Genomic DNA, 17,134 nt, shown 5'->3' on the forward strand with positions numbered 1-17,134 from the left:
TGCAGGGAGATGAGTTCCCAAACAGAAGGGCCCATCTGATCAGGTAGAACTGTACTTGAGTTTCAGCTCTCTCGACTCTTGGAAAGTTTTCTTCCTTTTGGCAGACTTTCAGGGATTTAAACAATTCAGCATACATAGGATATAGGTTACTTTATAAACTTTTAGCTCTGCTGTGAGAGCAGTCTAAAGATGGCACAATGCAAAATCCTTCCCAAACCAATCAATGACAGAGATGTTTTATGTACTTCAAGGCAAGAATGTGGGAGGCTCTTGCTGTTACTGTGACCCTTGTGTGTGTGTGTGTGTGTGTGTGTGTGTGTGTGATTCAGTAGTGTCCGACTCTTTGTGACCCCATGGACTGTAGCCCACTAGGCTCCTCTCTCCATGTTATCTTCCAGGCAAGAATACTGGAGTGGGTTCCCATTCCCTTCTCCAGGGGATCTTCCCAACCAAGGGATTGAATCCACATCTCTTGCATCTCCTGCATTGGTAGGTGGATTGTTTAACACTGGGCCACCTGAGAAGCCCAACTCGCATCTCTACCATCTGCCTTTGTGGTATCCTCTGTGGAGCCTCTTTTCCTTTCACATGTTGCCCTTCTTAAGCACAGGCATATGAAGTCAGGAGCAGGGCACAGAATCTGAGGTTGTTCCTCAAGTCTGTCTCATCATTTTCTCTATTATTTATAGGGAATACACTAACCATTAATTTCTATCTTCTTGACTTTATCATGTTGATAAAGAATGTTATCTTAAGAATTTTAATTTCATGACCTAGTGAAGAAATTGAGAGACAGAAAACCAAATCCTTTCATTATCTTGTCCTCGGCTAGGGACAAGACCAAAAAAAATCCTAATTTTAAGTTATCTCAATTTGTCATCCCCATTTTTTTCCTAGTAAGTCTTTAGGACAAAAGAAAGAATTCTGGATTAATTGTGTGGCCTTGGGCAAGTTACTCAACATTTCTGCCTCAGTTTCCTCATCTGAGTCTGTTTTCTGAGCAATACAAGAGTGCAAAACATTTCAATTCATCCTTCATCCCTTGAGTTACTTGTCATTATTGTCTCACATTTTAATTATTTTCCTTAAAAATCTTTTAAAAAATACCTACAATCTGAAAATATTGGGTTGGCCAAAAAGTTTGGGTGTTTCTGTAACATCTTATGGAAAAACCCAAATGAACATTTTGGCCAACTCAATACTATTATTTATGCATATCATGTTTGTTTGAATGTAATCATGGTTTTCTAATTTATCTGTTCATCATTTCTATTATACCTTACAAATTTTCCTCTGCTCCTTTTCTTTCTAAAATATAAACTTCTTTAGTTAAGATCTGGTAGGTGGTAAAGTTGTGACTTGCCTGAATATGTCTTTAATTTATTTCTACTCTTTCAAAACAGATTTGCCTGGTGTAAAATTTTAGGTTGACTATCATATTCTCTCAAAACTTTGAAGAAAACATTTTTCTGTCTTCTGACTCCATTTATTTACAACAATTTTGCTCTCAGACTGACTGAAGGGACATATCTCTGGCTAACTTCAAGATTTTTTTCATCTCTGGCATTCTGTGATTTCACTATTCTGTGTCTATGTTTAAATTGTTTGTTCTTTGTCCTTTCCTCCTCAAATAGTTTATGTTTCCTATCCTCTACTAAAACTATGATTATGTATATTAGACTTCCTGATGACTCCTCCTAAGGCTCTCAGAATCTATTACATTTTCCAACTTCTCATCTGAGCTTCATTCCGTATACTTTCTTCACATTCTCTGCCTTCCAGTTTACTAATTCTCCAAAATTTTAGTAGTCTTTATGACATTTAACTTGTCATATTTCCCTGATTATATTTCCAAAAGTCATTTAGCTGCCCTGCAATTATGTCTTCTCTCATTTCTATCTTTTATGCCCTCATGTTTTTCTTCAAACAACTGAGTATTTTTTTTGTCATTTAAATAACTTAATATGTATTTTAAATTATTTGGCTGCACAGAGTCTCAGTTGCAGCATGTGGGATCTGGTTCCCTGACCAGGGACCAAACTTGGCCCCCCTGCATTGGGAGCATGGAATCTTAGCCACTGGACCACTAGGTACATCCCACTCAACACCTTTAGAGATCTGTACAGTTGTTTTCCTAGTTTTTCTAACCTGTGTTATTTCCTTGCATGTTTACAATGATCTGGTTTGTAAGTTCAAGCTGGTTTGAATTTTATATGTTGAAGCTGCATGGCTGTTAACTGGTGATGCTTTCCTCCAAAAATTACCTAAACATATTTTGTAGGGAGCCAAGGGGTCCTTCCTGACCTGCCTCTTAAGAAATCTATATGCAGGTCAGGAAGCAACAGTTAGAACTGGACATGGGACAACAGACTGGTTCCAAATAGGAAAAGGCGTATGTCAAGGCTGTACATTTCACCCTGCTTATTTAACTTATATGCAGAGTACATCATGAGAAATACTGGGATGGATGAAGCACAAGCTGGAATCAAGATTGCCAGGAGAAATATCAATAACCTCAGATATGCAGATGACACCACCCCTACGGCAGAAAGCGAAGAACTAAAGAGCCTCTTGATGAAAGTGAAAGAGGAGAGTGAAAAAGTTGGCTTAAAACTCAACATTCAGAAAATGAAGATCATGGCATCTGGTCCCATCACTTCATTGCAAATATGGGGAAACAGTAGAAATAGTGACAGACTTTATTTTCTTGGGCTCCAAAATCACTGCAGATGGTGACTGCAGCCATGAAATTAAAAGACTCTTGCTCCTTGGAAGAAAAGTTATGACCAACCTAGACAGCATATTAAAAAGCAGAGACATTACTTTGCCAACAAAGGTCCATCTAGTCAAGGCTCTGGTTTTTCCAGTAGTCATATATGGATGTGAGAGCTGGACTATAAAGGAAAGTGAGTGCTGAAGAATTGATGCTTTTGAACTGTGGTGTTGGAGAAGACTCTTGAGAGTCCCCTGGACCACATGGAGACCAGTCCATCCTAAAGGAAACCAGTTCTGAATATTCATTGGAAGGACTGATGCTGAAGCTGAAACTCCAATACTTTGGCCACCTGATGTGAAGAACTGACTCATTTGAAAAGACCCTGATGCTGGGAAAGATTGAAGATGGGAGGTGGAGAGGACGACAGAGGATGAGATGGCTGGATGGCATCACCAACTCAATGGACACGAGTTTGAGTAAACTCTGGAAGTTGGAGATGAACAGGGAGGCCTGGCGTGCTGCAGTCCATGGGATTGCAGAGTCAGACATGACTGAGTGACTGAACTGAACTGAAGGCATCCTCTGAACTAGGGTCACTTGTTCACTCACTCAATCCTGTCTGACTCTTTGTGACCCCATAGACTGCAGCATGCCAGGCTTTCCTTGCTCAGACTCATGTTCACTGAGTCAGTGATGCCATCCAACCATCTCATCCTCTGTCGTCCCCTTAGCCTCCTGCCATCAATTTTTTGTATCATCAGGGTCTTTTCAATGAGTCAGCTCTTTGTATCAGGTGGCCAAAGTATTGGAGTTTCAGCTTCAACATCAGTCCTTCCAATGAACATTCAGGGTTTATTTCCTTTAGGACTGACTGGATTGATCTCCTTGATGTCCAAGGGACTCTCAACCGTCTTATCCAATACTGCAGATTGAAAGCAAGAATTCTTCTGTGCTCAACCTTCTTTATGGTCCAACTTTCACATTCATACACGACTACTGGAAAAACCATAGCTTTGACTATATGAACCTTTGTCAGCAAAATAATGTCTGCTTTATAATACACTTAAGTGCCCCTTTAAAAGTCTCAGGTTTAATATGGAACGCTCAGATTCAGTTCTTCCACCTTGCTGGGGTCCCAAATGAGCCTCTGCATTTCTGAGCTCATCTGAATTTGCCCTCAGTGCAATCTCTATTTAAATATTTTCCCACACAGACCTGTTTCTGACCCTCATGAACAATAAATTCTAATCCTCAGGTCATGAATGACTTGTAAGATTCAAAAGAATAATAAATTTTTCTAAAGAGCAGAGAGGACCAGATTAATTTCTGGAAAACCAGATTGCCTTTAGGGATTTCTTTCAGTAATTTCATGCCACTAAAATGGTATTTTCTGGAGGAAGTGTCTTCATATGCTCACCAGTAGAGATTTAAGCCAAAGTTTTTGTCACTCAGTCATGTCCAACACTTAGCAATCCATGGACTGTAGCCTTCCAGGCTCCCCTGTCTATGGAATCCTCCAGGCAAGAATACTGGAGTGGGTTGCCATGCCTTTCTCCAGAGGATCTTCCCAACCCAGGGATTGAACCCAGGTTTCCTGCATTGCAGGCAGATTGTTTCACAGCTGAGCTACCCAGGAAGAATAGTTTCAACAGTTACCAGTATAAACTAGGTGATCAAAGGGGAAAGAAAGTACTAAATTTTCTCTTCTAGATGGAAGAAACAACAGAAGTCCTTCCTTAAGTTGTGCTGTTTAAAATTAAGCTTATATTCCAAGGTAGCCTCTTGAAATATTAGTGGAATGTGAGTACTGGTTCTCTAACCCTCATAGAAACACTACCATTTCTGGACTTCTGCTTCTGGCTATAATGCAATAATTTGCAGTAAATCCATCTATTTGTTCTTTGAGAACGAATAGAAAAGCTGAGTTAAAATAAAAAAGCTATCACAGCAAGGCAACCAACTTGGAGAGATAGGTTTCCAAATAGAAGAGACCCTCAGAAGGGTGAGCCAAAATCCTGCAAAATGTTCTTCCATCCAGAGCATTATTTATTGACCACTGGCATGGAACAAAAGGCTAAGAATCCAGGCAGATGGATGCAGCTATTAGGAAGGCAAGCCAACAGAGCTTTTAGTAACGTCATAAGGCTGATGACACAAATACTGGAGTTTGGGGCTGCCATGGCAGCCAGGACTTGAATGTCTAACAGCCCAGTGGGAAGAGGGCAGCTTTCCCTTGAGCTATTTGGTGAATTCCTGAGCTGCGATAAAGGCAGGAGATTAAGAAGCTAAGCAGGGAGCTACTGAAAAATATCAGCAAGGCTTTCTACAATGCTGAGAGATGAAAACTTGGAATGAGAACATTCCAAGAAGGAATTGCTATTGTTGTTTAGTCACTAAGTCATGTCTGACTCTTCTGCGACCCCATGGACTATAGCCCACTAGGCTCCTTTACCCATGGGATTTCTCAAGGAAGAATACTGGAGTGGGATGCCACTTCCTTCTCCAGAGGATCTTCCCAACCCAGGGATAGAACCTGTGTCTCCTGCATTGGCAGGCATATTCTCTACCACTGAACCAACAAGGAACCCTCCAGGAAGGAAAGGTCAGAGGAAATACCCCAGACTCTCAATTGGGATTTAAGGATGAGGCCAATTTGGAGATAGAATCTGACAAACTATTTCAGTTTTAAATTATCACAGATTCTGATTAAATAAGGTCATCTTCCCCCAATTATTCTACAGATACATTCCTACCTGAAACTTCATTGATACCTAAACTCCTTGCCAAAGCTCCTGGCTTCCATCTGGCCTCTGTCCACAGACCTGCTTTTATCTCCCTCTCTGCATTCACTGCTCTCCCTTTCTGCTTGTTAGCTTTGCCAGTCATCATTTAGAATCTTAAATTGTTGAAGCTTTCCATCCACACATTGGGTTTTATATCTCTTTAATTCTTTGAAAGTTTTCCCTCACTTTCTTATCATAGCCTTTAGAACACTATATATATATATATATATATATATATATATATATATATACTAATAGCTTATACTCTATATCTGTTTATATGCTCCACTTGAATGTAAGTGAGAATTCTGTGAAAGGAGAAATAGGGTCTGGTTTCATCACTGCCGCATTCTTCAAACTATTTCAGTGTCAGATAGTATCTCTGGATAGTGAACACTCCATACATATTTATTAAGTGACGCTTGAGGGAAAGAAAAAACTGATACTTCGAAGCACAGAGGGTACATTGACACCAACCTGAAAAGCCCCATGCAGATCCTAGACAGGAGAAATCACATTAAGTTTCGTTCTGTACCTGGTTTAAAAGAGAAGGAAAACCTACCACCCATGTTACTCCTGGGTTTTTTGGTTGCTGATTTTTGAGGTTTTTCAAAGGGCTGTCAAAGGTCCTGGATTGTATTTTCTCTGAATTTACATACCTCTTCCTTTTGTATTTTTATATTGGGGGTGTGTGCAGGTAAGTGACATGGAGCAAGAATTTCTTTGAAAAATTATAGTATGTATAGTAAATGAAGCATTTCCTAGAACTTATAAATATCATACTTCTGGAAAATATTTTTTAACAAACTAAAAATAAAATTGAAATTTCATAAGTACTTCATTATCTTTTATATTAATAAGATAAAGCTTGCCTACTCATAGTTACACTGATTTAATATTCATCCAGTAAGTTCAAGATGGGATATTTGGTGCAGCTATCTTAAAAGAATCTGCATCATCCTATAAACTGGAAATTTCAGTAACTAATTGGTTAATGAGGCTTTTTTGTTTTTAGAAGAGTCAAACCAAACACATCTGAGTGTTGCAACACTTAAAGCTTAGTTCATTCCATGATGGCACACTCAGTGACTGTTAGTTAGCTCTCTCCTCAGTAAGTTCTTTACCTGGTCGATTTTGCTTTTTAGCCTTTACATGGTTAGAGGCAGAAACAGCGTAGGATGAAGTGAAGGATCTGCTTTTGGTGAGAGTCATCATCACTGGGTTTTTCCAAGAATCTGGATTAATAGCACTGTAAAGACAAGGTATAAAGAAAAATGAAGAAACTATCCTTTGATTACTGGGGCAGACCTTACCAGAACCCAACCACCATTTTCATAATAGTTTCAATCTGAGTCATGGTCCAGGTTCAGTGACAGAACCACTTGACTTCCAAACCTAGTCAGTAACCTAGTGACAAACTAGGTTATCTGAATTCAGTCTGTGCTACAGGGTCACAGGACACACTCTTCAAGGATACTGGGTTAACCAAGACAAAAAGAGAGCTTTACTGTTCATTCAATTACTTGGTATCCAACACCTTCTCATTCTATTTCCATAATCATATTCCTCAAAGATTTTCTAAAAACATGGCAAACTAACTTTAAGATGCAGGTGAACTTACATTAGGTATGAATGACATGATGCTTTCTTATATACTCTTTTTAATTTATTATTCTTGGTGTAACTAAATTAAGAAATGCAAGTACTTATCATTCAAAGACAATATTCTTGCAGTATCTTGAAGGAAAAGGTTAATGACAGGTCTTTAACCAACCATTTCTTTTTCTGGTGATACCCTGTAAAGAATGGAATGATGAGACAAATTCCCTTGTAGATACTAATGGGCCTGCTGCTAAAGGTAGCACTGATGCTATTTATTAGGAGAAAGGTAATGGCAGTGAGTCTTCACTCGAGGGAATGTTTTTAGCAGGATATCCTTGCTCTGTCTAGGTATTATTGTAAATAAACCTGTAATCAATTTAAATAAATCATAAATCAATCTGGACGGTTGGGATGAAGAACACTACAAAAAATCCATGTAACTAATGGATATACATTTTAGAGCTGTTTCAGACCGAAATTTATCTGTAGGCACTACTCAAAACCTTGCATTCTGAATCTGAAACAGAATCTATTGTAATTTCAGAGAAAAATATATTTCGGGAAGCCATATAGACTGTCTTGGTTTGCTCCAAAGGAAAAGACTACTCCAAAGGTAGTCTACAGCCATACCACCCTGAACATGTCAGATCTTGTCTGATCTCAGAAGCTAAGCAGGGTAGGGCCTGGTTAGTACTTGGATGGGAGTAAAAGTGTCTGCTTTATGTTTTGGTTTGTATTTTGCTAACATCGGTGTGTTTTTGAGCATTAGTAAATTTGGTAATGCATAAAATCTATAACTTGCGTGATAGTAACTGGACAATCTGATCCTTGGCCAATCTTAGACTGGCAGTGTAAGCAGGATGTACCTGGTCTCTTTGAGTCGCTTATTGTAAATAAAGCTGAAATGGATGGAATTATGGGGTCATTAATGAGTAGAGATTGTCATATAAGTTATATAGTTAATGAGGTATAATTTGGAGGTGTTCTATGATCAAAATAGTCAAAATAAAGTTATGGTTTTTCCAGTAGTCATGTATGGATGTGAGAGTTGGACCATAAAGAAAGCTGAGCACCAAAGAATTGATGCTTTTGAACTGTGGTGCTGGAGAAGACGCTTTAGAGTCCCTTGGACTGCAAGGAGACCCTACCAGTCCATCCTAAAGGAAATCAGTCCTGAATATTAGTTGGAAGGACTGATACTGAAGCTGAAGCTCCAATACTTTGGCCACCTGATGCAAAGAACTGACTCACTGGAAAAGACCCTGATGCTGGGAAAGATTGAGGGCAGAAGGAGAAGGGGATGACAGAGTATGAGATGGTTGGATGGCATCACCGACTCAATGGACATGAGTTTGAGCATGCTCATGGACAGGGAAGCCTGGTGTGTTGCAGTCCCTGGGGTCACAAAGAGTCGGACACAACTAAGCTACTGAACTAAGCTACTGAACTGAGCTATAACCAAAATGGCATTCTTTGTGAAAGCATCATGATGTGTGTATTGCTTACAATTCTGCATATTAAGTCCAAACTAGAACATGTGCTAAGGTGAAATAACAGGACTTTTAGGATATGCTGCACTACCAGTTTGAGACCTCTCAAAGAGGAAGATGCTGAGCATTTGCTTGGCTACTGCCTCTGTTCTTCGATTATTAGCAAATTTACTGATGGGAAAGATCTATTACCTGTGTTCAGTCTTATGTGACATTCTGCTACCTCATTTCATCTCCTTTATCCTTTTCAGAGAGATTTTTCTTCAACTGTTGAGCCAGATATTTTAAAATTTCATCTTTTCTCTTTACTTTAAATAGCATTTGAAAAGTGGAATGAGTTCCAGCAATTATCAAATACAATTAAGGATAGCCTACAAGATAATATTTGTTTCATATCCTTCTTGGAAATCTCATTCTAGGCAACTCACAAATGTCTGGAATTTTGAAACAATAATATCAAAGAAAACTTTGAATCTGAGATAGATAACTATATCAACTATTTCCTGATACCACTATTCCCTGTCAACTACTTTTGCTGGATTGATTGATGTGTGAGACTTACTGTGAAGACACTGTATGTAATGTTTATGAGGCCTACATGTCTTCTCAGCATACTGTATAATAAACAGACAGTGACTTTTCTATGTAGGCTTTTAAAAAGACCTTAATATTAACTGAATTTATTTTTTAATACTTTAAAGAGTTACATTATTAAAAGTGCATTAGCCACTCAGTTGCGTCTGAGTCTCTGTGACCCCATAGATTATAGCCTGTCAGGCTCCTTTGTCCATGGATTCTCTAGGCAAGAATACCGGAGTGGGTAGCCATTCCCTTTTCCAGGAGATCTTCCTGATCCAGGGACTGAACCCGGATCTCTTGCATGGTGGGCAGATTCTTTACCATCTGAGCCACCAGGGAAGCCCTCTATATTATTAAAGCTAGCTCAAAACTGTCTACTTCTATTTTATATTTCTTTAATAAAAACATTTAAGATAGGCTCACTTTGAGAAATTTCATAAAGTGCAATAATGGCGCATCTTTAATGTGTGGGAAGTTAATGAACTTTAAGATAAATAAAATCCTAGCCATATATCCTTTCTTAATATGCTAAATATTAATTCCTTAAGAGATATTGTCAATAAAATGACAAATCAATATATATGTGTGTACATGTGTATGTATGTCCATATATACACATACATACACACTTTATAATTTACAGATACTTTCAAATGCATTCCTTTGTGTGAGTTTTCAGCTGTCTATTGATCTTTGCCTTTGTGATTAGGATCTTATTCATATATAATGATTTGAATTCCAGTGAGAAAAATAGCTTAGGGGAACCTCTACTTGATCTTCCCACACTAACACAGCATGCAAAAACTATCTGTGTGTTTGCTGTGGAAGACCTCAACCCTCCTCTACAAAAGTGGATTTTATCACCATAGTTCTACTCATAAAAACTTCATCCTATGTCCTAAAAGTCTTACCAGGTCCTAACAGTTTTTTTTTACAGAGTTTACAGCCTGCTGTCATTTCCATGGCCAATGTGGAAGGCTTAGGGTATGATTCATTTCAAACTTAAAATTTCTCTCAAGCTTACTTTTTTTTTTTTTTTAATAAAAAACCTATTGGTATCCTTCCACTTAATTTTACTTCACTTGTGTCATCATTCCCCCTTTCCTGAAGAATTTCTTCTGGTGGGTACCAAGGCTCTGGCTACACATCTCTGAGTGGTAGGGTCAAGATCCGTCTGACTCTCAGTCCAGTGTCTTTTGACTCAGCTGGATTTAAAACCACCCCGGAGTAACTCATCAAGCTATGCACCTATAGGAACACAAGTTGAGAACTGTTTCTACTTTTCACTTCCTACTCTTGTTCTTTTGATCACTGCAGTCCTCAAAGAGCCTCAATGAAAAGACAGACATGGAAAGGAAGAAGTAAAAGGACTGACAGGGAAGAAGTTTCAAAGATTAAAACTCAAGTCAGTTTTGAAATCAGTCAGTTTTAGCAACAGGTCTAACTGAAGAACGTTTTAACTTTGGTTTATTAGTAGGGCTGGAGATATCTGAGGCCATCTTTTCACTATTTTCACCTACAGCCAAGGATGAGTCAACCCAAACTAGCTGTGTTTAGTGGTGGTACCATTGCTACTTACTGACATATGGTTTTCCCTTAAAGGACTAAATTCTCTTCGGAATGAATTTTATTATTTTTTATTAAATTTATTATTATTTTTATTAAAATATTATTATTTGTTATATTTTATTATATTTATTTTATTCATTTATTTAATATATTTAAAATAATATATTTTATTATTATATATTATTACTATTTATTAAATTTATTATTTTTTTATAATGGTGAAAAAGTTGTATCACTCTCAGATGTTATATCAGGACTTTTAATAGGATAGTGAAATTAAGGAAGAGTAAGTTAGTGGGAAAAGTCATACCTAGGCAGGACATCAATGAGCACTTTTAGGAAAAAGGGAATGAGTGGGATTGTATGCCATTCCTTTTCTATTTTGAAAATAGTTGATAAGGAGCATTTATTTCATAAAACAGAATGACAAAATCCTTAGGAGTTAAGCTCATAAAAGTTTTTGAAAGCCTGTTCCTCATGTTGATTTCAGTTTCAGCCTCTAATCTCATTTAACTAAGAGAAGAGAGGAGTAGGAGAAATGAAATTTGATGAGAAGTAACAAATAATAACAGAAAGAAAGGAGACATTTAAGAAAGCTTGAATGGATTTTTGGTAGAATCATTCTATGGATAGTAAATAAAGGAGCATTAACTATACTATGACAGGAATCTTGGCAAGGTGTGCTGATAAAATAGACAACCTCTCTAAAGATATATACCAAGAACATAAAATTCATGTTTTTAAGCAACAAATACATAACTATAATTTCCTACCACTTATAAGTATTTGCTGCTATAAAAGTCAACAGTCAATATTTTCATGGGAAATATTATTAGTGACCTATAATTTTGAACTTCAGGAAATGTTCATGAAACAGATTAACATCCTCCTATGGTGATGTTTTGAAGTTTCACAAACATTATGTGAACTCATGTGAAAGAAAGAATCATTCATGTTTGCTTCTGATTCTATAGGTTTATTAGATCATCAATAATATTTAACATGAAAGAAACCAATTATGTTTTTAAGTAAGAAAGCAGGAAAAGTTAGTAGTCGTTAAAAATTCCATTTCTTTGCCAATTTCAGAATGGGGCTTTATATTCAAAGCCAGGGTCAAAAGAAAATCACATCTAATATTGTCATCATGTAGTTCAATAAAGGTATGGTAATTTTTCAGTCATTAGATCATTAATAAAACTGATGTAATTGTTTCAAAAACCTGAAATCGTACATGGTAAGTGTTCTCATAATTATTATTCACATGAAGTATGTTATTTCTATGCCAAATAGAAAAGGACAAACGCAGTAGCTTTCTCTGAAAGAATTTCTCTCATGATGATGTTTTCTTCAAAACTCTTTCTAGATCTTAGTATTATCTTTTCTTTAGCTTTGGTAATTCTGATTTTTTAACCACTTTGTAAAATTAGAATTAATATTCTAAGTAAATTGTATTCTATTTATTTTTATTGATGTACAATCAAAATATAACATTATATTTGTTTTAGGCACATAACATGATGATTTGATATTTGTATATACTGTGAAATGATCACCACAATGTGCTGTGTGCTTAGTTGTATCGACTCTTTGTGACCCCATGGACTGTAGCTCACCAGGCTCCTCTGTTCATGGGGATTCTCCAGGCAAGAATGCTAGAGTCGCTTGCCATTTCCTCCTCCAGGGATCTTCCCAACCCAGGGATCAAACCCAGGTTTCCTGCATTGCAGTTGGATTCTTCATCATCTGAGCCACCAGGGAAGCCCAAGAATACTGGAGTGAGTTAGCCTATCCCTTCTGCAGGGGAACTTCCCAACTCAGGAACTGAACTGGGATCTCTGCATTGCAGGCAAATTCTTTACCAGCTGAGCTATCTGGGAAGCCCAATAAGTCTAGTTAATATCCATCTGGTGGCTTAGATGGTAAAGAATCCACCTGCAATGCAGGAGTACTGGGTTGGGAAGATCCCCTGGAGAAGGGAATGGCTACCTGTTCAAGTATTCTGGCTTGCAGAATGCCATGGACAGTCCATGAGTCTCAACAAACATCTTTGTACATTTTTTTTTTCTTCTGATGAAGACTTTTAACATCTATTCTCTTAGCAACTTTCAAATATACAATATAGTATCATTAACTATAGTCACCATGCTGTATATTCCCACAACTTAATTATTTTATAACTGCAAGTTTTGATCCCCTTCACTCATTTTGGCTACCCTGAACCTCTGCCTCTGACAATCACCAATTTGTTCACTGTCTAAATAAAGTTTAAGTTAAAAACTGTTTGAACATATTTAGTTGCTCTTAGAATGATCTACCTTTGATCTGATTTTCTGCCCTTCAAATAATGCCAGCAGAGCTGGTGTGGTGAACTGGGGGAAATCTAACAATCATTTGCAAATGTTAGGTTGGATACATTTGATGTAAAAATCCAACACAGATCTCAGTCCAGGTAAAATCTAGTCTGTCTTTATTCTGGGTTCAACTTTACCCATCCAAATTTACAGTAGCAGACATCACTTCAAGTCACTGTCCCCATTTATACTTAAGGCCATACAATAACATTTAAGCATAATTATCTGATATCAATCCCTATACTGCTCTGGATTTAAACCAAATATCTTTTTCAGTTTCAAAGTGGGCCTCAAATCAATTATAATCTTTTGGGCCTCCCTTCCCCTGTAATTTTTTTTGCCATATATTATAAATCTTTATTAATGATCATTTTTCATAATTAAGTAAACAATCACTTTGGATGCTACTGTATTTTACTTTTATATATATGTATTTTTTTAACTTTTCATTTTGTACTGAGGTATAGCCAGTTAACAATGTTGTGATAGTTTAGGTGCACAGCAAAGGAACTCAGCCATGCATATACTAGTATCCATTCTTCCCCATGCTCCCTTCCCATCCAGGCTGCCACAACACTGAGCAGAGTTTCCTGTGCATGTAGTAGGACCTTGTGAGTTATCCGTCTTAAATACAGCAGTGTGTACCTGTCCATCTGAAACTCCCTAACTGTCCCTTCCTTCCATCCTTCCCTCCCCCCTGGAAACCATAAGCTCATTTTCTAACTCTAGGAGTCTATGTCTGTTTTGTAATCCCCTGTAATTTATAATTAATTTTTGATAAGGAACTTCTCCTAGAAACATGAACCCAACAGGAACATCACCTAACCTGGATGAAGGTGCTTCATGCAGCTTGATGCTGGCACTACGGTCCCTCCGGACAGGGGCAGGCTCCAAAGTGGGCAGACCTGTGGCAGAAGTGGTGGTGGTCCAAGTTGATGAAACTCGTCTCAGCAAACCGGGGGGCAAACTCCTCCTCAGGCGCTGGGAAGAAGGAACATTGATTTTATTACCAAGCATATTTCCTATCACTAACTTCTATGTAATATAATGAAAGAAAATGAGTTTTTAATTAGCAATGAATATATTAAACTATATTGGTTGAATATCATATCTCTAAAATTTGGGCACTCAGAAATTCAATAAGGAACTCTGGCCAAAATCAATTAATGTTATAAAAATAACATTTTGGGACCTTCATTTCAATGATTATATAAAAATGGATTATGAGAAATGAGAGCCATTTTGGGCTAATTTTATTGTCATATTTGTCCAACAGGGCTTACATACCTATAAATATTAATATGTAACTTATTATGAGCTGCATTTCTATTAACTAGCACAACTGTTGTTATACCAAAGTGTTTATTGATTTAATTGATTTAATCCTTGATTTAGAAATGATGGGACCTAAAGGTAAGAGTGTAACTCACAAGATGTACCACCTCTCTTGTGGTTAATATGACTTAAGACAGACAGGCATTTGGGTAATGTCATTAGGATGAACATCTTTTTTTTTTGAAAGGAAAGTATAATTTCTACAAACCACTAAACCTGATACAGAAGAGGTGACTGGGACAGACCAGGAGTGGGTGTGAAGAGACTGAGAAAGGTGCAGCAAGAAAGTGAAGGAGAGCAAACAGGAAGTGGGCATGGTTCACCATGGAAACCACCATTCACCCCAGCCCCTCCCAGGGAGGAGAATGTGCGCAAGTCCCCCAGCCTGCCCTCCACTCTTTTTCTCTGGTCTCAAAGGCAAAGTAGTCTGCTGACTAGGCCCCCTCTTTGACCAACTCAAGTTTAGTCCATAACCAGGTCTTTGGGAGGGAGGGTAGAAGTCCTCCAAGAACCTGAGTTCCCAGAACTGGGGGGCTCCCCTGCATGTCTGGTGCACTGTGGTGATGAACACCTCTTAACAGAAGACTCTGCTAGTTGACCTGCGATTCCCCTCTTTGTCATTTCTTCTCCTACCATAGCCTAAGTGGGATTTGTGACACCCTCAGCACTCAGGCATGATTCTGAGTTCACCAGGATGAACAATGACCCTCCAAAGAGAGTCTTAACCTTAAAAATGAAAGGGAAGGTAATCTAATACAACTACAGCAATAGTGATGAGGTAGGAGCTCATTATTTTATTTGTGGCTGGTAACTCCTAGAAGAACAATTGTGCAAGCAGAGTTTAACAAAGAGTCTGCTCTTCCTGAAGACAGTAAAAGCTTTGAGAATTAAGTATATGGCACCTTGGGATTCAAGAAGAACTCTGATATTAAATAGTTACCAAAATCTCTTAAAGATATATACCCTAGGAGGGAATTCAACAGGAAAAGAAAATGTCAAGCAATGTAAATATCAGGATTCTTGTCTGTAAATCTGTCACTGACTCTGTGTCTATTTTGAGACCCAAAGGAATCAGTTTCTCTTTCTCCATCCATTTATTTTCATATCATGTTAGCCCTATCTTTCTCAGAGAAGTAGATGTTCAAAGGAAACTTAAAAACACCTAATTGAAAAAAACAAACAAACAAACAAACAAACCACCTAATTGACAAAGTTATCTGAAGGACATAGTCCTGAGTCCAGAGACCCACAATGACAAGAACACAGATGTTACTGACTGACCATCAGCTCCAGGGCACAGCTGCTTATTTACCAAATAAAGAACTGTGCTGGATATACCTGAGACCACTGAAATTCTGGTTCTTTCCTTTTTTTTTTTTTTTCGTCCTTAACATGACTTGTTTTCAACTAACACTGAGGTCTAAACTGGAGGCAGAACTCTACTCCCTACAGCTCACTTTTGTAAAATTCTCATATCTTATATGTAAAAAAAAGAAAATACATGAATCACTAAGGCCAACTTCTACTTTAAATAACCAAAAATATATAGAAACCTATAAAACACTGGTGAAAGAAATCAAAGAGGACACTAATAGATGGAGAAATATACCATGTTCATGGATTGGAAGAATCAATATAGTGAAAATGAGTATACTACCCAAAGCAATTTATAGATTCAATGCAATCCCTATCAAGCTACCAACAGTATTCTTCACAGAGCTAGAACAAATAATTTCACAATTTGTATGGAAATACAAAAAACCTCGAATAGCCAAAGTGATCTTGAGAAAGAAAAATGGAACTGGAGGAACCAACCTGCCTGACTTCAGGCTCTACTACAAAGCCACAGTCATCAAGACAGTATGGTACTGGCACAAAGACAGAAATATAGATCAGTGGAACAAAATAGAAAGCCCAGAGATAAATCCACGCACCTATGGACGCCTTATCTTTGACAAAGGAAGGCAAGAATATACAAGGGATTAAAGACAATCTCTTTAACAAGTGGTACTGGGAAAACCGGTCAACCACTTATAAAAGAATGAAACTAGAACACTTTTTAACACCATACACAAAAATAAACTCAAAATGGATTAAAGATCTAAATGTAAGACCAGAAACTATAAAACTCCTAGAGGAGAACATAGGCAAAACACTCTCCGACATACATCACAGCAGGATCCTCTATGACCCACCTCCCAGAATATTGGAAATAAAAGCAAAAATAAACAAATGGGACCTAATTAAACTTAAAAGCTTCTGCACCACAAAGGAAACTATAAGCAAGGTGAAAAGACAGCCTTCAGAATGGGAGAAAATAATAGCAAATGAAGCAACTGACAAACAACTAATCTCAAAAATATACAAGCAACTCCTACAGCTCAATTCCAGAAAAATAAATGACCCAATCAAAAAATGGGCCAAAGAACTAAATAGACATTTCTCCAAAGAAGACATACAGATGGCTAACAAACACATGAAAAGATGCTCAACATCACTCATTATCAGAGAAATGCAAATCAAAACCACTATGAAGTACCATTTCACGCCAGTCAGAATGGCTGTGATCCAAAAGTCTACAAGCAATAAATGCTGGAAAGGGTGTGGAGAAAAGGGAACCCTCTTACACTGTTGGTGGGAATGCAAACTAGTTCAGCCACTATGGAGAACAGTGTGGAGAGTCCTTAAAAAACTGGAAATAGAACTGCC

At 37.7% G+C, this 17,134-nt stretch overlaps 1 protein-coding gene across 1 annotated transcript in view; it reads right to left on the minus strand.

The window, feature by feature from the left end:
- The window catches only part of PDE3A (phosphodiesterase 3A), a 370,530-nt gene that overhangs the window by 51,034 nt on the left and 302,362 nt on the right, over positions 1–17,134 (minus strand). The window contains exons 4-5 of the mRNA XM_061417690.1: positions 13,917–14,071; positions 6,624–6,748 (exon numbers count right to left, since the gene is read on the minus strand). Coding sequence (XP_061273674.1) covers positions 6,624–6,748; positions 13,917–14,071 — 280 coding nt within the window. The remainder of the gene's footprint in view (positions 1–6,623; positions 6,749–13,916; positions 14,072–17,134) is intronic.

Source organism: Bos javanicus, chromosome 5 (genome assembly GCF_032452875.1).
Source record: "Bos javanicus breed banteng chromosome 5, ARS-OSU_banteng_1.0, whole genome shotgun sequence".
NCBI classification, from domain to species: domain Eukaryota; kingdom Metazoa; phylum Chordata; class Mammalia; order Artiodactyla; family Bovidae; genus Bos; species Bos javanicus.